The 22,855-nt window shown below is 40.3% G+C and overlaps 1 protein-coding gene across 2 annotated transcripts in view; it reads right to left on the reverse strand.

Moving 5' to 3' along the window:
• Positions 1-4,163: 4,163 nt before the first annotated feature.
• Positions 4,164-22,855, reverse strand: part of GPC6 (glypican 6) — a 1,204,448-nt gene continuing 1,185,756 nt past the window's right edge. For both annotated transcript variants that reach the window (XM_004457718.4, XM_058276506.2), the window contains 2 exons: positions 13,565-13,740; positions 4,164-8,567 (listed from right to left, as the gene is read on the reverse strand). In XM_004457718.4, coding sequence (XP_004457775.2) covers positions 8,365-8,567; positions 13,565-13,740 — 379 coding nt within the window. In that variant the 3' untranslated portion in view covers positions 4,164-8,364. The remainder of the gene's footprint in view (positions 8,568-13,564; positions 13,741-22,855) is intronic.

Raw genomic sequence — 22,855 nt, forward strand, 5'->3', positions numbered from 1 at the left:
CCCACTCTCCATTAACAATTATACTAAGACAACAGGATACTTGGGATGGTCTCAGTCCATTGAGACATACTGTCTTCTTATTTATACGTGGTGAGTGTAGAATATTTATTCATTCAATGTACAACAGTTCCTCTATAATTGCTAAAAGCTTTAAAAAGTTTTTCATTAAGTGCCATATTTTATACCATCCATAGGGAGTTTTCCACATTGAGAGAAGGAGACTTTCACAGTAGAAGGGTCAGAAATGAAGTGATAAAATTAGAAAACTTATTATGAGGTGTCCATGTCACTGAATTCCCATTCTTCTTTCCTTCTTTATTTTACCTCCCCATCCCATCCTATTTCACTCTGTCATGAGGGACCAGAGAAAAGTCATAGGATTCCCAGGGGTCCTAGGATTGCCCCTTCAGAAGAAAGGTTTGGGATGTGGGGGAAATCTTTTTTTATTCTTTTCTAGAAAAAGCATTTTGCTTGCACATTTCTCAGGCTTTTTGTCCAATAATACACTATTCATTGTAAAAATTTCCCTTTCCATTAAAAAAAGAAACTTCAAGCTCAAAAACAAATATGTGTACAAAGAACCTAACCTTATGTTGACTGTATAAAAATAGCATTAATGTGCTATTTCATATGCAATGGCTCAAACCAACAAAATCTACTAAAATCATTGTTGTGTCACTAACAAGCTTTTAATGAAGCTGTTTGCATGTAACTTCTTTGGCTTAAGAGAAAATTTGTGGTCATTTAAGTTTTCACACTCAGCTTCTTGGTTGATGCTAATTCACCAGATGCGATTCAGAACCAGACATGAATCAGAAACACGCAGGGATATTATTCTACCGGAGGAGGCTTGGGAGAATTCGTTACTGGATTCCCGCAGCTGAATTGCTGGACTGAGTCCATATATTATTAAGAGGTTGGTAGGGATCAGAATAATTTACATTAAAGTCTTTAGGATTTGGGTGGGCTGGAGTCAGGGAGAGAAAATGAAGAAGAAAGGGGAGAATAAACAAAAACACGGTGAGAAGAACTTGCTTCCACCATGTACTTCTCTGATGTGTAAAATAGGATCAAGGAACTCCTGCCCACTTTACAGACTTACGGTGAAGAGAAAATAAGAAAATGAGTCTGAAAGCACCCTTCAAGTTGAATGCTTTGTGCAAATATAAAGCATTTTATATGAAGAGTGAGAAATAAACAGATTTTCATAGACAAACTTTTCCCTAACTTGATAGTCACCTTTTTGAAATTCTAAGGAGAACCTTTCCAACGAGGACAAAACCTGTAATCAACAACCCGGAAACTCTCAGGCAAGGAAGGTAACGGCCGTGACTTTTTATCAGGCATCAGGTGGAATCCAACAATAAAAGCAGCTTTAATGCTATGAAAAAGAAAGACAGGAGGATCCCATCCCCCCCTACCTCTAACACCCTGGGTTTTATTTTAACTGACAAGATGTTATAACGTCAAATTAGTCAACAAAGTAGCCAAACTGGTTGTATGTTTGAATTGGTCAATTATTGGACTGTTTTGATTTAAATTAATATTTTAGGTCAACTTGATCACAGAAAGATAACTAAATGATAGATATTGGGAAGAGTCAATGACAATCGGGCTAGACACTGTGAATGGGGCTTTCTGTGACTATGATATTTAAGCCAAATTTTAGAAACAAGGGAAAAGCAGATTTGACACACATGCCTGTCCCAGGCCTCAAACTTTGATTCATAGCATCTGTAGGAGGAGAGCTATGCAAGAACCCAGGGTCAATAATTAATTACTTATGGCTTTAATTTAGAAAAACTTTAACATGAAAAGCAACTAAGTGGCAGTCCATCTCATGATAAAATTGTAACACACACCCTCTGTGCAAGTAAAAGTCCACAGATTCCTGTTCTTACCCTTGTTACCAATCCTCACACCTGTTGCCAATTCTCAGAATCCTTGGATAATTTAACTGAATTTGTAATAAAAAGCCAAAATCGTTCTTCTATACCATCACTTTTCTGCCTAGGTCTTACAGATCTCCGTTCCTATCACAGTCCTCCCAAGTGCTAGTTTTTGTGACTGTGTAAATTAATAATCTCACTGTGCCTCATTTTATTCCGTATTAAATGGGCATTTATTATCCCTACAACACAGAGATCCTATAAAGATGCAGTACATAAAGATCTTAGATTAGTTCCTTGCTAAAACGTGCTTTACATGCAAGGAGCACTACCTGCAGAACTGTTGTATAGGGTTGTGTTATATTAGGACGCTGGCTTCCACAGGTGGTAGGACCTTAACTTTGACCATTAAACTTAGCTCTTCAACCATCTCCCACCACTTAACCTACTCACCATACTCTGGCCACACAGGAGTATGCGAAAGTCATTCTTGGATTGACATCTTTTGCATTTCCCTTTTCTCTGCCTGGAAATCTTGGTCCTCAGATGTGTATATGGCTGTCTCCTTTCTGTCACTAGGGTCACAGCTCAAATATCACCTGAGGAGGCTCTCCAGGACACTAGCCTCCTCCCTGCTAATTCTCCAACTGCCTGTTTTATTTTCTTCAGGGCCCCTCCCACTTTCTGAAATCATCTTGTTCATTTATTTATTGGCGTGCTGTCCATCTCTCCCCACCCAAAATGTAAGCTGTTTGAGAGCAGAGATCTTGTCTGGCTCTTGTCTGTATCCCCAGCACCGAGAATCAGCACATGGTAATTGTTCCTTGTGTATCCTTTGAAAGAATGGATGACTGTTATTGCCCAGGTCAATTGGTTTCATTCACTTTAAAAATCCAGATGCTTGTTCTTATCGAAGAGAAGATGACTTCATTCAGTGTAAATATCCTTCTGTTCTCCTCTAACCCTGTTAGTCTTTTTTTCCTGCTTCACTCCAAACTTGAGCCCTAGCAGGGTAGGTTTCCCATTTTGTTGCTCTGCTTTGTTTCAAGCTGTACAAGAGCATGTGTTCCTTAAGCAAGCTACAGAGGCAGCCACTCAGTTCATCCTGGCTTTGCTGTTCCATTTATGAGCCAACAAAATACGTTTGGTCACATGTTTATATCAGCAAATAAAGGTGTCTTATGGAATGGAAACATATCTGCACTAAATGAATTGTGAATATCAATTTCAAAAGATCCTTAAAATTCTGGCCCATCTTTCTAGCTCTCAAGACACTCAATCACACTCCAAATCTAATCATTATTTTACAAGTTGGTATTTTAAAAATCAATGTCATCTTTCATTTTTGTGCACATGTTTTGACTATACTCCAGCCCATCAATCCGAAGAGCAAATTAGAATAGGTAAGTATTACTGTCACCTGGTAAGTGTTTGTGGTTTTATTTTTCCAAAAATGTTTGGAATTTTTTCCCTCCCATGAAATTGATTGCAGTTGATTTCCAAGTAAAATTTGTTATATTGTGATTTTATAGATGGGATTATCTATCCTAAAGCTCCCCAATTATTTTGTAGAAAATACTTTTCTCATTAAAAAAACCCAAAATAGTAATAATGTGAGCTAAATTACAGTATTATTTATAGGCATACAGTATTGTATTATTGATACCTTTATTTACATTGGCTCCTTTATTAAAAAGGGCATTCTTGAAATAAGCGACATATTTATAATAATCATGGTTAACTGTATTAAAGTTAAAATGAATAATTTTCATTTGGCAGTTTTGACAACCAGTGGTTTGGAATCTAGATTATGTTTAGCACAGAGTAGGAGCTCAATAATGACTTGCTAAGTGATTCTTTAGCATGTTAAGTAATATTTAGCATTCCTGAGAGCATGGGAACCTTTCAGAAATATAAAAATCAAGGCGGTTTGTTGAATTTGTAAATTGATTGTCCTTTCACATATTGTCTTCTTTTTCTGACTTCATTTATAAAGTATTGATATTACTTCTTAGGCCACTCAAGAGAAGAAAACAACACGAAAGAAGAGATGTTTTTTCCCTACACATCTGGAAAGTTCTAAATGTTCTAAATGTTCTAACATTCTTCAAGTTCGTGATTTCAAATGTTGAGTATACGTAGGTGAACTGTGCTGTTCCAGTCTATGGTTCCTTTTTTTTTTCTTTAATAGTGTAATTTCTAAAACGATTTCAAGGAAAAAACATCAAAAATTCTGAAATTTAGACTATGACAATAATTAAGAAAACACGGGTAGATTTTTAAAAACTATTTTAATACAAGATTATTAGCAATTTTCTATCCAAATCAGAAATGAAAAATCTTAACCCAAATAATATCCATTTGACAGTCACATAAAAATTTAGGTTTGATTGGTGCACACATTTATCCTGCATATATATTATGTCTATGCACACAGAAACCTCACTATTATGTATGTCATCCTTAGGTGTCTTTTCGCAGAAGCACCTCATTACAAGGCAATGCCAAAAATTCTAGTAACTATTCCACTTTGAACGAGGTTCAGAATGGCCCCATGCTAAGCTGAGTACCATGCTGTAGCCAACCATGACATAGCAAGGCTCCAGGATGCACACAAATCAACACTCTATTTGTATAACTTGGTCTGAAACTAAACACAGGCGGACGTCTCAACACGGAAGAACACATTGCAAATTTCTAAGTTATGCTCTCTTTTAACTCTTCTGTTGGCAAAGCTCACCTGCCTTATTTATCTATTTTTTTTTTAAGTTAAAAGTCAAGTCTATTAGTGACTATAGTAAATGAAAACGTAAATTCCTACAAGTATTGTACAGGACAAAACTTGCATTTAGTAATAACACTTCTACCATCGGATAATTAGCCTTGCAAAGAGAAGTTATGAAAATCACAACTCAAGAATTTGCTTTTATTCCTCCTCTGGGGACTTCGGGGACTTCAGGTGGTGTTCAGTCAGTAGCCAAAACATATGCGTAATGGCTAAAAAATTAAAGTAGGCTAATGTCTGCAGCAGGGAATATAAATTAAAACATTTTAATGGAAATCTTTTAAAAATTCAACATCAGCATTCTGCTTCCAATAATATTTTCAATGTGTTTGATTTAGAGCCTGTTGTTTTTAGAGTTACTACTGCTTCTCGATGAATAACAGTGTTTCTTAGTGTAGACAAAATATTATTTTCGATCCCTTACATTTACATCTGGTGATAGAAAGTTACTCATCCTATCTGGGTAACTCACTGTAAGGGAGTCAGATGGCTAATGCTAACATTCTATGGTGGCTATACCCTTCGTTAAAATGGCAGAAGGTTGTCATGTCTGTCCTTCAATACAGAACCTTAAACACAGTTCAAATTCATGAATTTGCAATTCATTCTTCTCTGCTAAAGACTTTAGCCTCTGTTTAGTTTTGTTATAACATATACAAAGCATAATATACACCAATTACAGACGTGTATTTCTGTTAGAAAAATACATATTATAACTAAAGAACATGTAAATAGAGGCACTTCAATAAGCTAAGTGTTTGCAGTTATGAGCATCACCCACCAATTTCTAGGGTCCGATTTCAGTGAGCCCATTCCTCTCTACTCATAACATAGGTTATGATGTGATTACAGAATTTAGGGGACATTAGAGCGAATGAGAGCAGGTAATGTAAAAAAATGGAGTGTCACTGCATCCCTTGTCACTTTGCTACTTCCTGAAAGGAGAGAAACTCATTTGGGAGAGGGGAGTCCCAAAAACATACTGCAATGTGGTAACTAGATTGCACTAATTCTCTTAGGGACAAAAAAAAAAATCCTCATATTAAATTGAAAATCATATGACATAGTAGGATGATGATTAAAAACCCAGGAAGTAAGCTTTGAATAGTAGTTTGACCGCATCCATGCATGATGACTAACATGGTGGCATCATTAACTGATACTCATTTCAGCTGTCTGCCTGGCTGATATGGATCACTATCTCTCACCAACAGGAATAATCTTGATAATGATGGTGTTGAAATGAATGATGCAGGTGTTTATATATATTGTGTGTGTTAGTGTGTATACAACATGATTTCACATTCATTAATATAGTGTGCACTCATACACATGCCCAGAACCTATTGTGTGTGAAAGCACAGGGGATAAAGACATCCTGATCTGTTTCATAGAAGGTGATGAAGAAATATTTTTAAAAAGGGAAAGACTTGGAGTTTAAAGCCATAAAAACAAGTTATTACTCAGATATTCTGGAAAAATCAAGGTTGATTGAATTTATATTGCACCTTAATTATTGAAAATAGACAATACTGATTTCTGAACATACAATGAAATAAGCAACATAAAAAATTGACCCTGCATAGAGATGTTTTATGTGTAATTGGTGATAGGAAGCTGAAGTTTGGCTGTGAAATGGATGGTTTTCCATAAGTATGTAATGCTGAATTAGATTGTGTTAAACTCATAAAGATTTCAATGAAAGGATGCGACAAAGTCTCTCAAAATCCTACATTTCATATTTCATTAGGCATAATACAGCAATAGATGCCTGTAAATACTCTGATTTGTAAAAGTGCTCAGATATACTTAACACTATTGTGCCGCATGTGTTCTACTTAAGGGTGATGGCTAAATCAATAACTAATTATAATTTTGATGAGAATGGAGATTGAAAACACCATTTATGTGTCATTACTGTCAATGTGTTAAAAAAAAATGTGACTGGCATACTACAGTGTCTTAAAACATTACTTTCCCCAACTTCAGATGCATCATAAAAACCAAGAAACACGTGGATAGCCAACTGTAGTCATAAAGCCCCAGTTTGGTTTATTTTGCTTCTCTGTCAGGGGGAGCGGAGGACCTGGCATTGGCGCACTCAGTGGATTGTTTAGGCTGCTGCTCTAAATTGGCCTCCTGAGTCAGGTATTTAAGCAAGTGCCAAGCAGTTAGCCTCGGCTGGCCGGAGGCGTTGTACGTGAAAGCAATGGTTTTGAGCGACTAACAGCTTCTGTCCACATACAGTTTCCATCACGAGTAAAGACCTGCACACCCTTGGCTCTCCCCATGAGCTCGGTACAGTCTGGAGCACCCAGGACAAAGCACGCTCATGTGAAAAGGGTGTGCCCTGGCAAACTTTTAATAAATGGACAGTTAAATAAGTAGAAAGTTCTCTTTCTTGATTCTTGGTGCTCACAGGTCATTGAGGAATTCCTTCTCTGAGCAGCACAAAACAAGAAGAGCTGGTTGACAAAACATTTTTGTTACAAAGGTGTGTCAACCCTGAGCTTGGAATTAAGAAGTTAAAATCTGTGATTTATATATATAGAGATATAAAAATAGATGATCATACTAAGACTAAAAAAGTGAAAGAAATCTCCATGTCAATACTATACATATTTTTTTTTTGTCTTGACTTTTTTGTCGTGAGTTAGTTTGTAAGACAATGCCCTTGTGATGCAGAAACCAATTGACACAAAGCAAATAGTTAAAAATGAAAACTCGCATATGGATCTAATTGCCTATCAATTCATTAAAGAAACTGGTATTTGGGGAGGATAATGAGCACAGGGGCAGAAACAGCTAATTAATGTCAAATCTGTGGCAAAAGTAAAGTGATTCTATTGTGGAAGATTATTTTCAATCCAGACCCTTGAGGAGGTTGAATTTATGGGAGCGTTCACTATCAACTGAAGAAGGGAAAAATCTGTGCCAATTGGATACAATGGACAGACATTAAGAGAATTAAGAAAAACGGTGCCATTACTGAAATTGAAATTGGGCAGGGTGAGAGAGAGGTGCTGAGTTGTAATCACATTCAAGATGGAATTCTAAATTTCAGTATCAGTACCTCCAAATTAATTTGGTATTGTGTGGTTAGAGTGCAAGACAATACCTCCAAAACACAGTCTTTTCACTCCCTTTAAAAAAAATTCAAACTTTCCCCCATAAACATTTTGTAAACAGAGAAATTTTCCCTGGGAGTTGGCTGTCAATGCAGAATTTAGAATGTTAAAGGTCTTTTATTTTATTTTTTTCTCCTGTTTGCTTGTTTGTTGAAAACACAGTTGTCTTGGGGTTTGGCCTGATTTTACGAGGAAAATTGTTTTCTTTCTACCTTTTTTTCTTTAAATGGGAAAAGAAAAAACACCTCACCATGTGAGATTCTTTTACTTCTGCAGCATGAAAGCAAATGAGGGTAAGAAAATCTCCTGGTACGAAAGATTTGAGTAAGAATTCTCTAATAAACAAGTCCCCACAGACAGCTGAAGGAAAGAGGAAGCAGTTCAGTCTGGCACCCATTACTCTTTGGGAAAACAAAAAGGGAGGCAGATTGCAGTACTGCTCTCTTCTCATAGAAAACGGTAAGTTTTTGTGGCATGGTCCATTGTCCGATAGTGTAAGAAAAGAAGTAAGTTGGTCATTCACATAGCTAAAATGCAGTTTCATCTGACCAAAAACCCAGGATTATCTGCACAGTCTCTGCAAGGCCAGGACGACACAGAGGAGAGACCACGAGAGCAGGGAGTGGCTGAGCTCGGTTGCAGAAGAGTCCACTTCTCTCCTGTCGGAATCCACTGCAGGGGCTTCTGTGGTGACGAACTCAAACTCCGTGGGACACACGTCATCCATGCACCCACTGCCACTCCCTGAGCCGCTGGATTCATCGCCTGCGGTGGGAAGATGGAAAAAGAATGTGAGCACACAAACCAGGAAAGAGTGACGGAAAAGAACACAACAGAGCTGGGCAGGGCGGGGTTGGGGGGATATCCCTAGTTAAGACTTTCCCCCTACCGCAATATGCTTGTTTTTAATGGGTGGGTTTGTGATGGACATGTGGGCTCTAGAGTAATAGGTTTGGTATATGTGCCACCAAAACAAGCACAATATAGTCACGGGTTTTGAAACAACATTAACTGATATCCAGCTACGCAGCCTAAGGAACATCTGAATTCCAGAGCCAGTGGGAGGCCAAACCTACCAGGTTGGCATTAGAGAGGTAGTTCTTATTCTGGCCAATGTTTAAAGTACCTAAAAAATCTCATTCTGCCCTCTTTTTGTACCTCAAAGAAAGATCCATGGTTCTTAGCAGATATCATGCTTTCATAAAGGGTTTTCAAAGGATGCTTTAAAGAAAAACCTGGAACTAGAAAACAAGTAATGCAGTTCTCTCATACCTTTGACTCTAAAAGCAGGAAATCAGAGGCACAGCAACAAGTAATTGTGACCTCAAGTAATTGTGGCCAATTCTTATTGAGGTACTGGGTCAGGGATTGAACCCAGGACCTGGTATGTGTGAAGCCGGTCTCAACATCTGAGCTCCATCAGCTTCCCTGAGTTGGTTTTGTTGTTTGTTTTCTATTTTTTTAGGAGGCACCAGGAACTGAACCCAGGACCTTCCATGTAGGAAGCATGCACTCAACTGCTTGAGCCACATCTGCTCCCCAAGTGGCCACTTTTTAATGATCAGAAATGCTAATGCATTTCCACCTCTCTTCTCCTAAGAGCAAGGATGGGCTCTGTCTCAGTCCGCTTCTTTAAACTACTACTGGCAAGCCATTCTGGCCTGCTGCCTACTTTTTGTGTGGCCCACAACCTTCGAATAATTTTTATATTTTTAAAGGTTTGGGGAAAAATCAAAATGAAGATTTATGTTTTGTGACAAGTGTATACAGATGAAATTCCAAATTTGATGTTCCTATATAAAGTTTTATCATAACACGACTGCGGCAGTTTGAAGCTGTATGGACCCCAGAAAATCCTGTTCTTAAAGCTAACCTATTCCTGTGCATGCAAAACTATTGTAGGCAGGACCCATTGATTAAATTACTTCAGTTAAGGGCCTTTGATTAGATTGTGTGACTCAGGGCGGGTCTTACTCCTCTTACTGGAGTCATTTATAAACGGAGGTATAAAAAGCCACAGACAGAAAAAAGCTGCATAGCCAGAGAGGAAAGCAGAAACTGTGAGAGAAGTCCCTGGGAGCCAGAAGCTGAAAGCTATGAAGCCCCGAGGAGGGGGCGGTGATAAGTGGATGCCGCCATATGCTGATCGCCCTCAGCTGCAGCTCGGGGACAGAGCATCTCCTGAGGATGCCTTGATTTGGACTTCTTCACAGTCTCAGAACTATAAGCTTATAAATTAGTAAATCCCCACTGTAAAAGCTAACCCATTTCTGGTACCTCGCTTTGGCAACCTTTAGCAAATGAAAATGACAACCATACCCATTGAATTACGTACTGTCTATTGCTGCTTTCATGCAACTGTAGCAGAGTGGAATGGTTGTGACTGAGATCATGGCATCCTCAAGGCTGAAAATATTTACTGTCTGACCCTTTACAGAGAAAGGTGTGCCATTCCCTGCTTTAAACCAATGCCCAGCTGCCCACATGGTATGCATCTTAGTGTGCCAACTTCCCTCCCTGTCTGTTATGGGTTGGAATTGTGTCCCCTAAAAAGATATGTCAAAGTCCTATCCCCCAGTACCTGTGAATGGAACCTTATTTGGAAATAGAGTCTTTGTAGCTGCAAAAAAGTTAAGGTTAGGGTACGCTGGATTGGAGAGGGCCCTAATTTATAGGAGTGACATTCTGATAAGGAGACAGAGACATAGAGACACAGGGGAGAATGCCATGTGAAGACAGAGGCAGAGAGTTCAGTGATACATTCACCAGCCCAGCAATGCCAAGGATACCAGCAAATGCTGGAAGCTAACAGAGGCAGGGCAGATTCTCCCCTACCTTGCCTCTGTTATATTAGACTTCTCTGACATTTCAATTTCGCATTTCTTGCCTCCAAATTAGTGAAACAATACATTTCTGCAGCTTGAAGCCACCCAGTTTGTGGCAATTTGCTACAGCAGTGCTAGGCAACCAACACCTGCCCAACATGCCTTCTTGCCCTGCTGTATTCCCACTGCTTAGCTCCTTCTTGTTTGACAGGTCAACCACTATGAATTACCAGCTATGTGAAAGTACTTAGCCACCATCAGCAATTTAATTATTTATTTGCTTGCCTATTTACCATTAGTTTCCTCCAACAGAATGTAAACTTTTTGAAGTAGAGACTTACGGATACTCCTCACTTCAGTGTCCCCCTTGCCTTGAATGGTCCCTGATATAGAGCAGGGGCTCAATAAATACTTGTTTAATAAAAATAAATGTGCCTTGAGCAGTTTGCAGTTCATTCAACTTCTGTCAGTTTCCACATCTAAACAAATATGGACAATACCATTTACCTAGCAGAGGTTATATGTGATGAAAACATGCGTAAGGAATCAAACCCAGTGCTTTCCATGATGCCTGGCAGAAAAAAATGGGCTGTCTTACAGCAAAGGTGGAATAGATTTCACTCTGCTGCTCATTACTTGAATGAACTGGGGCAAGCCAGTTGGACTCGCTAGGCTCAGTTCCTCACCCATAAAATGAGAATGATGATGTCCATTTCACAGAATACCTATGGGGAATAAATGAGATAATGTTCCTGGAAAGATTCAGGGAGCGGGAAACTTTGTAATGACATCTGCTATTTTCCCCACTTGCTCAGTGTATCAATGGTGTGAACCTCTCCCGGCGGGCCTGACGTGGTGGTGCACTGGTGAGCTGCTCCTGAAGGACTGGCGCTCTCTTTGCTGCTAGATGCTACTTAAAACCATGCTAACGGAGGGACTCTTCTAATAGCCTCCTGAATGGGAAAGGCAGAACTCAGCACAGTGTTTTGTCCTTTCCTTTTAATGGGGCATCTAAATATCAGGTAAGATCACTTTGAATACACTATACCAGGTTCTTAACATTTTCTCTGATTTTCCTTTAGTGGTCTTTACAAGGGGGAAAAGGCCCATTAATTAAATTCAAAAATATCAGAATCGCTAAGGGAATTGTTCTCAACACTGGTATTATGAACAAGAAGTAATATAACCTTTGCAATGATATTATTAAAGCAATTTAGAATATTAAAAATGTGGGCAGCAAATAATGACAGGAGATTCCAACTGGGAAAAATAATGGCCCCATCTCTTTGTGAAAAGGTGTCATGCTTACAGGTATTTAAGGGGCGGGATCGGTGGCTTTAAAAAATGTCAAAAGCAGTAAGTGTGATGATGGCTATAAAATGTGATAATGGTTTGTATCACAGACACTATCCTGAGACACGGCCACGTCTGGTGCTTAGATTAAAGCTAAGTGCTATTCTTAAAGGATGTTGATTCTTATTTTCTTCTGAGGGGAAACAGCACCATCTCTGCCTCATGGACATTCCCTGAGCTTTGAGTCTACACGTGTACAACTTCTTTAGGTCAGAGAGAGAGAGAAACAATAAGGCCTAATTCTTGGCTATCTCAAATTATTTGTTTTAATAGTCACTTTCCAGATGATAATGCATTTTCTTAAATGCAGAATATAGAATGGCTAAGTTGAGATGAGAGAGGCTCAGTAACGAGCAAGGGAGAAGCAGCAAAGGCTAAGCTTTGTGTAATGGTCTCCTCTGAAGAGGACAGGAGGCCTCTAGAAAAGAGGGACAGAAAAAGTGGGATGATTCTGAGAAATTTTACAGCCACAAGGCCCACCAATCTGGTAATTATCATGTGTTCAGAAAATTAAGTTTTTGAGTTATTTAAAAGGGAATAAAGCACTAAACATTTTCTGCAGTGGACAACTCGGTTGGCTGATGATGGCTAAGAGCTGACTTAATATCTTCCATCTGTAACTTGCTTCTTTCTATCTCATTAATTCAACCACACAAGCATCATCTTTTGCTTCAGTCAAATTACTGAGTCACTGGCAACTCCATATCTTATGCTCAAGAAATCTTTTCCTAGAAACTCTCTTTGCAAGGGTATCAACTTAAAAAAAGAAAAGGAAAAGGAACCTCTCTTTGGTGTTATGAATCTTGAAATCACTTAGTCAAAATCCAAATACAGGTTCATGTCAATGTTCACTTAATAGTCTTTTAAATCACTTCTGATGCTTTTGTGATCTTTAATAAAAATAGTTGCTTTAAACGTTTAATACTACATCAGCATTTTGCTATTTCTTTCAATATTTCAGATACAAATACCTATTGTTTATGTGATGTGGATACAGGTAAAGCTATTGAGCTTACCACCCACCAGACACTGTCTTAGCTTCAAAGGGCCTCCCAACAATCCATCCAACAATGGAAAGCAGATGCTTTCCATTCTAAAGAAGAGAAGCAGGAGACACAAGATGCAGTGGAATTTGTTCCAGATGCCAGTTAATATGTGCTAAAACAGCGACTCCGGTCCAGGCTTCTTTGAGCAATCTTTAGAACATTTGTTCTTTCTCTTGGTGAGGGCAGGAGTTTGGAGTTTGGGACAGACCCACAGATGTTAATGGGGAAAGGAGAAAGTGAAAACATTATTGCTTTATCATTATTAGATGAACTGGCAAGTGAAACTCAATTGTAGCTTTGATATGACTAAATGTAATCCAGCAAAACTATTTCTTATTAAGAACAGTTACAATTTTAATAGTATCCTAAGTTTTGTGGATCAGCACTCTCTGTCCAAAGGGTGATAAGCAACTGTGCAGATTGGAGAAGAATGAGTTAAGATTAAAAGGGCACATTTCTCCTGAAGAAAATGATGGCTTAAGCTTTCAGAACCATTTTTGACTCTGGAAGCTGGTGGCACTGGTAAAGATTTTCTTACTTGTGTCCTGGAAGTTGACGTCATTGCCATTGTACGCATTCTTCAGTTTGTTGGTCATCACCCGGAGAGCCATGATCTGCTGCCGGATGAAGGTGTCGGGCCGTGTGATGTCCACGTCCACCTCGGGATTGTTGATCTGGTTGGTCAGCCCATCGTTCATGATCTCAGGCAAGTATCTGCAGGGCCGGAAGGGAGAGAACAGACCACAGTGATGCAACAGGGACCTAGAAACCAGAAATTTGCCATGCTGTCTTGAACTGTGAGCCAAAACACCCAGCAAGAACTAGGCTCAGTTCCTGGGAAAAATGGCAAACAGTGAAAACATGGAATAAATTTCCACCAACGGAGCTGTAGCTTAAAAAAAACTGCAGAGTCATTTTTTGTGTGTGTGGTTTTTTGGTTTTTTTTTTTAATGGCTCTGAATTCTTAGGTAGACTTGACTACAAATATAAGCTGAAGTGGGGACTTAACAGAAATCATTACTTAAATCAACTACTCTTCCCTTCCTTCTTCCCAAATGTGTAAACTTCTACTGTTAGATAGTTCAAGTGAAGGACTTAAGAAACACGTGGATAGTATCCTCTGGTTTCCTGATAATTGTGACAGTAAGAACTGGACTTATAATTAACATGTGATCTTAAGAGAGTTCTTGTGTATGAAGATGCTGTTTCTCAATTCAGAAGGCTCGACCTTAGGTTTTAATTAGAAGAAATTTCTGGATGTAAAAAAATCAGAAAAGGCCCTACTTTGGAGTTTGCGTTTCTTTGTGATGGAGCTGGACTCAGATGTGATCTTTGTTCACAAGCCTCTCCTGTTACTTTTACTGGAACTGTAGTTGGTGCTGGGGTTTAACGTATACCCAGGGGACCTGAATCTCTGGACTGACTATGTGATAGCCAGGCCCTGAGCCTCAACAGACTTCAGCTCCACACTCTGGTTTATTGGACTTACCCCACTCAGCTAACATGGAGGTGAAGAAGGTCAACCACCGCACCATGGAGCCAAGAGTGCCTACAACTGAAAGCAGGTGGATTGCATCCAGCATCCATGTGGAATCTAAGCCCCCTCTTGATATAGATGTGGAGTGGACACAACCATTCTAAGATCCACAGGATGGAGGAATAGAGTATGGATTAGGGTGGACTTACTGATATTCTATTCCTGAACTATTGTGATTAGTAATCGAAGAAAATGTGGCATTGGTGTGGAGAAAGTGGCCATCGTGGCTGCTGGGGGTAGGGAATGGGAGGAAGAAATGAGATATGGGGGCATTTTCAGGACTTGGAGTTGTCCTGGGTGGTGCTGCAGGGACAGTTACTGGACATTGTATGTCCTCCCATGGCCCACTGGGTGGACTGTGGGAGAGTGTGGGCTATGGTGTGGACCATTGACCATGAGGTGCAGCGGTGCTCAGAGATGTATTCACCAAATGCAATGAATGCCTCATGATGATGGAGGAGGTTGTTGTTATGGGGGGAGGAGTGGGGTGAGGGTGTGGGAGGTATATGGGGACCTCATTTTTTTTAATGTAATAATAAAATAAAAAAATAAAGATTTAAAAAAATCATAAAAAACTTCTGGATGTAAGCAGAAGAATCTTTGAAAAGTTTTCAGAGCAAGCAGTGATTACCGGAATGTTTGGAATGTCTTTTGCGGTTTTAACTTTGTAATAGAATCTTGAGACTAATTCATTATTGAATAAAACCCAAGGGTGAAATCTCATGGTCCTGTGCTTAATATTTCTCATACTTATCCTAAAATGCCGAAGGTGTTCCATCTGTGGTAACTCCCTGAGCTGCCTTGGTTATTTACACCAGTGGAAACTGAACAGCTCAGAAAAGTGCCTGGAGCCCTCTCTGACTTCTTCTTGTGCTCCTGACCCGTCATTTTCCAAGTCTTCTCATGTTTTCTCCCAAAGTTTCTCCCACCAGTTTCTTTTCCATTTCCTGTAACCCTCACTGTAATGCACATGACAACAGCAGCCTAGCACTGACTTCATGCTGCACATATGCCTGAATAATCTTCAAAAGTACTGCTTTTGTCATGTCGCTCTTCTTCTTAGAAACTTGTGATGATAATAGCTAATGCCCATTGAGCACTTATGAAAGCCAGGCACTGTGCTCAGCATTTTGCATGCATTTTTCAATTCAGTGTGCCAGCAAATCTTGAAGGTTGGTACTATTTTATCCCATTTTATAAAATAGAAAACTGAGGCTTAGTGAAGATAAGTAACTGCCCAAAGTCACAGAGCTAATAGGTGGCAAACCATGATTTAAGCCCAGGTAGTCTGGCTCTAGCTACTGCACCATACTGCCTGGCAGATCATCAGCTGCAATGCACACTTGATAGGTCTGCAACTCAAGACCATCTCCACCCAGTCTCTATTTTCTTATGGACCCTCTTGTCCTTAAGGAATCAATGCTTATATACTTTATGGGCTTGCCTGTCCTTCAGGTTTTCCTTGCCTGCAATGGCCTTTCCTGCTTAAGTCCCAAATAGGCTTAAAGACCCAGGTTAATCCTCACTTTCTCTTCAAGGTCTTTCCAAAGCACTTTAGCTCCCAAAGAGCTCCTTGTCCACTTTGTAGGTCTGCCAGGTTTGGCTGGGCATATTACACACTGCACAGACACACCCAACTGCAGGAGCTGAAATCAGCCTTGAGTTTTGTGCTCACCAAGCTGTGCGTGTACGGGGCTCTGTTCACCAAGAGGGGGCGCTTTTTCTTTTCTTTTTCAGAATTTCTTTTATTTAGAAAATTTCAACATTTATGAAAGTAGAGAGATAATAGTATAGTCAATCCCATGTATGCATCTGGGTGCTTTTCTCTAATTCCTACAAAGGTGCTCTAGTTGTCTGTGGCCTGGCAAGAAACAAATGGCATATTCCAAGGGGGAAATGAAGAGAACTTTAAAGAAGGGGCTGTTTACAGCTGTGGACAAGGTTAAAGAAAACCAGCTAGGAGTGGTGAAGCTCCCTGGGGCTGGTTACAGCAGGAGAGGCCAAGAGGACAAGGGGAGAAAAGCCATAGAGAGTGGCTGAAGGACATGGCAACTGCCAAACCACGGGTGGTAGGGAGCTTGGGAACTGATGCCCTGGGCTCTCTCCTTCCTCCTTCTGACTCCAGCTGCTGCCTCACTTCCCACTGCTGAACCCAGCTGAGAGCCAAAAGGCCAGGGTGCCGAGGCGATTCAGGTTGTTGATGTCCAGGCACAGCCAAGGCACAGGAGTGATGAGGAGATCTCAGGCAAAATCAGAAGAACTAGTATAGTCACCACAGGCTGGTGGCACCCCTGCCTGGTAGCTTTTATTATTATTTGCCTACTGCCTCTACTACTGTGCTTGAAAGTAGAAAAAACTTGCTTTCTTCTCTTTTGTCATTTCTATTTACATATTCCAGTGCAGTATATTTATGCTTAACAGTCTTCCCCTTCCTGCAAGTCATTTGCCAAGTTCTAGAAACCGAAGATTCTATCCATCAGTCTCCAAAAGAAGAAATAGAAACACAAAGAGAAACTTTATATTTAAGCCCTTTCTCAGGCATTGAATCTTATACATGATCTATTTGTGTATATGTGGCTTACTCATTTTAAATCAGAGGTCCCCTGAATAAGTTCCATGTCTTCATCCATATTTTGAACAAAATTGACTTCACAATGTTCACTAAATAATGAATAATAAAATACACAGAGTGCACTGCAAATTCTTTTCCATGAAGCTTTACAATATTTACTGCTCTGAAAAATCTCATAAAATTTTGTTTTAAAGTTATGGAACCATACCTGTTTTTGCAGTAGAGCATAACTTCTGTCCTGCCTTTTAATATCTTTACATATAAATAAATTCTGAAATTTTCTTCCTAATATTACTTCTAAAATAAGACATTGGATTGACTGTGATTGACATGCACTTTTATGTGCCAAGTTTGAAGAGCTCTCCTAATAATTAAAGCCCAATGGAATAAATAATAGCAAGGGCATGCCATTCTTTGCTGATGCTGGAATTGAAAGGGGCTGAAAGGTGATCGCCAGTCCTGGGGTTGCTCTGATACATTCTGGAAAATGATTCCTGCAGCTGAACCTATGCTGAGTCAGAGGCAGGCTTTGTTTCTTTCAGATGCTGTGTGCACTGCACGGCTAGCGGAGACTCATTTATCAGAAGCTGACTGCCATAGCTTACGTGGGAATGCTACCCCTGGGAGTCTGAACATCCAGGAACAATAAAAGACTGCCAAGTAAACCCAGCCTCTAACTGTGCCTACTGATGCTTACTACCTACAAAAACGAAAAAAAAAAAAAAAAAAAAAAAAAAACCCAAAACCAAACAAACAAAAAAACAAGTAACCAAGCACCCAAGTCCTCAAGGACCCTTTCTCTTTTCCATGTATTCAAAGGGTAACTTAAGAGACAATGTGGAAACTTAAACCTAAAACACAGTTGAGAAAGAAAATGGCTAAATCCTGAGTAGATCCTGAGCCTAAGTCTGTGGATTTCAGAGTGCAGCTTGAAGGATCTATGGGGCCCCAGTTCAGCACCTGGGTCCCATGAGCCCATTTATTTGTTGCTCTCATGTTTGGTTTCTTTCCCTAACACTCATCTCCTGCAAGATGGAATCATCTTTGAGTCCACAGTGCTCTTCCCTATACTAGATTTTGTACCAGCTCTTTATTTTTGCATCAGTCTATCTCTGGTAAATGGAAAGGAAAAAAGTCTTGGCATGGATAGCCCATCTCTAAGCCTGGATGCGCAATTACATGGAGCAGGGAGAGCTCAGAAGTAAGATGAAACTGGAGAGATGAAAAGGGGTGTCCTGCATGTGGCAAGCAGGAGCACCATGATCAGCCAAGCATAGCTCCCCCAATTTGCTTGCCTTCTGTCTTGCCAGAGCATGGCTAGAAACGAAATCTTCGGCAGTTTTTCAGAATTATTTTCCTTCAGATTTAATTTTAATGTGTTAATGTTGGCATCGTTGCTTCCTTGATTACACTCAAACTCTTTAGTTGGCTAGGGTGGAAGAGTCCCATGGAAATTTAGGGGAGGTTGACACATTCGACCTTGTGGGTGTCTGTCTTTGGGCCTTCATTTGCAGAGATGACAGCTACTCTATCCGTGGTTTGCAAACTATCAAACACAGCTTGTCCTCACAATGGGTTCCCACTGGCCATCTACAGCGCCTGTGATTCTTAGCTTCAAATCCCTCCTTTCACTTAAGGAAATGCTCCCAGAAAGACCCTGATGATGTTTGAATGAGCTTGCTGGGGGGAGAGGCATCTTAACTCATCAGTATTCAGTATTTCTCATCATCACGTTAGCATTGGTAATTTTTCTCGTGGAAAGAGCTTCAGCACACACACCCAAGTGTTAATGGGGTTTGAGAACTAGTCAAAGTCTGAGAAGCAAGATACTCCTGAGGAAGGTCAGCCCAGTGGGGCCCAGTGGGGCCAGTGCGAGTCCAAGTGGTGCTGAGGGACTGTGGGGAGAAATGGGGTGCTAGCCAGGGTTGGGTTTCAGGTGCCCAGTCCTTCTTGCGACTGCTCCTGCCTCAATGCACACTGGGAAGGATAATGTGAATACAGCTCAAATCCTAATTGTTGCGACAGATTAGCTCCATTCAGTATGGAGCCCAACTGCACTTTCTAATTCTAAGCTACATATTCATTCATTCATCTTCAGCGCTTTCAAGAGTTTTACTTTTCTAAGTAGATATAGTGGTAATTAATACAGATCCAAAATTCCTTATCTGCAATTTCAAAATACCCATTTTTTTCTGCAGTCCATTCACTAGCAAAATCTGATCTGATCTGCAATGAGACTAATTGTAGTCTTCATTTATCACATTCATTGTGGATATTAATGTATATTGCTGCAGAAATATCAGTATGTTTGATTGTGGGTTACAGCCTCAGACCCTACTGGGAGTATTATAGAACATACAGTGATGATTTTCTAAAATCTAAAAATTCTGTGTTTTGGAGCACATATGGCCCCAAGGGTTTCAAATAAGAGATTGTGAATCTATGGTACCCATAAGTTCTTTCAGAAGCTTTCTTAAAATCTAAGGTTTAAGGATAACTCTTCTAAGCACCTGGATATAGGAACCTTTTTCTTTCCTCTCCATTTTTCCTGGTTGGAAAGTGGCGTTACTCATAGAACACTGCGACCTTGTGTTTTAAGTGGATTTGCAAATTCTTGAAGACTGTTAGGATAGAGTTGTCTGTGGCATTAGCTACTTCATGGGACATGCCATTCAGAGATGGCAGAAGGACTCTGATCCGGGATACCCGAGACCCTCTAGGACAAATAGAGTGACCATGTGCCATTTAGCCACATTATATAACTACATATAGTTATTTTTATATGTAAACTGGAAATAATATTTACTTTGTTTAATAAGATACATACTGAGCTAAGGTGTATGAAAGTGCTTTGAAAAATTTAACTCTACAATGTAATTCTAATGTATTCTCATAAAAATTAAGTTGCTAGTACAGCTCCCCCAAATGCTGAACTTGTTCCTTAAGAGTGGTTGACAGGAGCAGAACCTGGACTTTTAAGCCTGAATTAATGTACAGAAAAATGAATTGCTGTGGCTTTTTCCAGCTAGAGAATCTATGGCATGAAACGATTTGAGTGCTTTGTTTAGAGAACATACAGCTCACACTGGTTGCAGGAGTGAGCAGAAGCTAAATTCTTTAATTTGGCTCCTTCACTAACTGACTGGAGCTGCCCAAACCCATCCTTTCTTGATAGCACTGGAGAAACGACAGGATGGATAGGAAGAAGGCCCATGAGCCTGCTTTCTGGATTGCTGAGTTGTTGACAAGCAATGTTTCCTTCCTCCTATTTGTAGCTGTCACTGCCCAACATTTTTACCACTTGCAGGAAGGTCATGCAGCTTCCCTCTTCTGCAGGACAGTCAGTCTTCTTAGTGTCTTCCCTCCCCAAGTAGGCAAAAAGAAGGGAAACGGGTAATTTGGAATGCCATGCTTGACAGTTGCCAGTTCTTCTCCTATTCAGAATTGCCACCTTTCCAAGATGTTTGCCTGACTGGGTATATACTGAATTTTTTACAGTCCTTTAAACTGCAGCTAAGGTGCTTTGGGACATATTTGGCAATCAGACTAAAACAATATTGTAATGCCAGATCCTGCCGTGTCACTGTCTCTGACGGATTTCTCATCACAATGCATCATTTCACCCCTTTCCGTCTGCTGAGACTTATCCACTTAAGACTTGCGATTTTCTTTGGTTAGTCAACCCACTCAGTGACTGGTGAGAGTGACTGGTATATTTTCTAGATTTTTCTACTTTTCCAATTTCTTTCAATTTATAGTATTTACCTCCTGGCCTTAGGAATAATTTCCAGGGGGACACAGTTATTTCTGTGAGGACCAACTGATGTGAAAAACAGCAGAGCCTCCCTGAAAAACCTGTGTCCAACAGATCAAATTAATCCTTGTCCCTGGCCAGCTCCTAGCTCACCTCCCCCTGGAAGACAGTTTAAATAAATGATACAGTGATGGTGAAAACCTGGCTTACAAATGGCAGAAAATGGAAAGTTATTTGGTCAGTTTTATTTGGGGGGTGGGTCTGGAAATGATGGACTCAAGAAACCTTGAAGACTGAAAAAACTTATGTCCTTCGTATAACCCATGTGCTGATGGCACTTGGCTGTCAGAGGGGCTTTCATTTGCCTTCTTCCTGCCTGTCCACGTCCTCTCCCACCCTCTCCTTTTCTTTTTCATCCCCTCTGAGTTTAGAAAAAGGATGCCCATGAAGAGAAAATGTCCCTAAGGAAGATGCACATGATATATTTTGATGTGGCTAAGTCCCCCAAAGAAGCAGGAATCTGTCTATGTGACCACCATTAGAGCCTTATGTTTTTGCTTCTGCTGCTGCCTGACAAAGTTCTAACCTTCATATGCTAACCAGAGAAGAGTTTTATTTCCTTCCAAGCCTAAGCTTTCCTGTCTCCCATCTAATCATTCTTCTCCAGCACCAGTACAGACAGCTCATTCCGGCCGCCCGACTGCCCAGAACGCGCTTTCTAGGGATGATAAATGACTGTGAATGTCCTTCTAAGGTCTCTAGGTTCACCCTGGGAACTTTAGGGAGCCTAGATTTGTAGCCTGCACCACGAGTCTTTCATCCCCCCTCCCCCCCCCCTTAGATTTCTTGATTATTATTGATTTTCTTCCATTACTTACTAGCTTCCTTTCAGTTCCCATTTGTCTGAGTTGAGTGAGGGTGTTGCCAAGTCTTCTCCCATTTCTCCCTAAGAAGATGCTGAGGTAAGCGAGACATGGGAGGAGTAGAAGTTGCACTTCCAAATTGACTTCCTAGCTGGTCACTGAAAATGCATCCTAGGCTGCCTTTCTTCATTGACAGGAACTGCAATGAACTCTGAGGAAAATCCTTAATTAGCTCTCCTGATAGGTAGGTTGAGATTCTGAGTATTAATTGAATCAAGTTCTCACAAGGAGTCTAAGTATTTTATCCTTAGCTCACAGGGGCATCCCATTGGAGACCAGAGGTTAGCATGGACAATATCCTTCACCGTAAAGGGTGGGCTCTATTTCCAACTCAAAATTCTCTCGGTGCCCACAAGAAGCCTGAGCCGTTCCTTAAGGAGCTGACGTCCACCTTGCCTGTGCTCCGGACTGTGCTTAGTGGGTGAGGTTACGAGCAAACCCTGGGGCCTTCCCATTGCTCTTACTGTTTTAAAATATGAGCAAAATCCCATGAGGGGAAACACTGAGGATATCCATGGAGGCAAAGAGAAAACAAACAAATGAGCAAAAATTGTAACATGCTCCCTGAGACTTGTGAAGAAGAGACTATCTTACATTTTAGTAGGGCTTTAAAGTAGGGCTGGCAGATGAAATAAAGGACACCCAATTAAATTTGAATTTCAGATAAATAATGAATACTGTTTAAAGTATAAATGTGCCCCGCTGGTGTCCTATATTTTTATGCATTAAATAAGTCCAACCTGCCTTAAAGGCTCGTGTGGTCTCTGGATCAGCAGCAGCTGCAACACCTGGAACCTCACTAGAAATACATTCTCAGGTCTGACCCCAGATTTACCGAATCAGAGTGCGAGTTTTAAAAAGATCCTGTGAGCTGTTTAGCCTGCTCGTCAAAGTTTGAGAAGCACAGTTCTAGACCTTGCAACCCATTTTCATGGCTATTATCTCACTGATCTTCGCATTGTCCCAGGATATTGGAAAGGAAGGGGAAAGACTCTCTTGACAAGCAATCCCTTCCCAACAATCGGTGGAATCTCCTCTTTCTA

This window comes from Dasypus novemcinctus, chromosome 15, assembly GCF_030445035.2.
Source record: "Dasypus novemcinctus isolate mDasNov1 chromosome 15, mDasNov1.1.hap2, whole genome shotgun sequence".
NCBI lineage: Eukaryota > Metazoa > Chordata > Mammalia > Cingulata > Dasypodidae > Dasypus > Dasypus novemcinctus.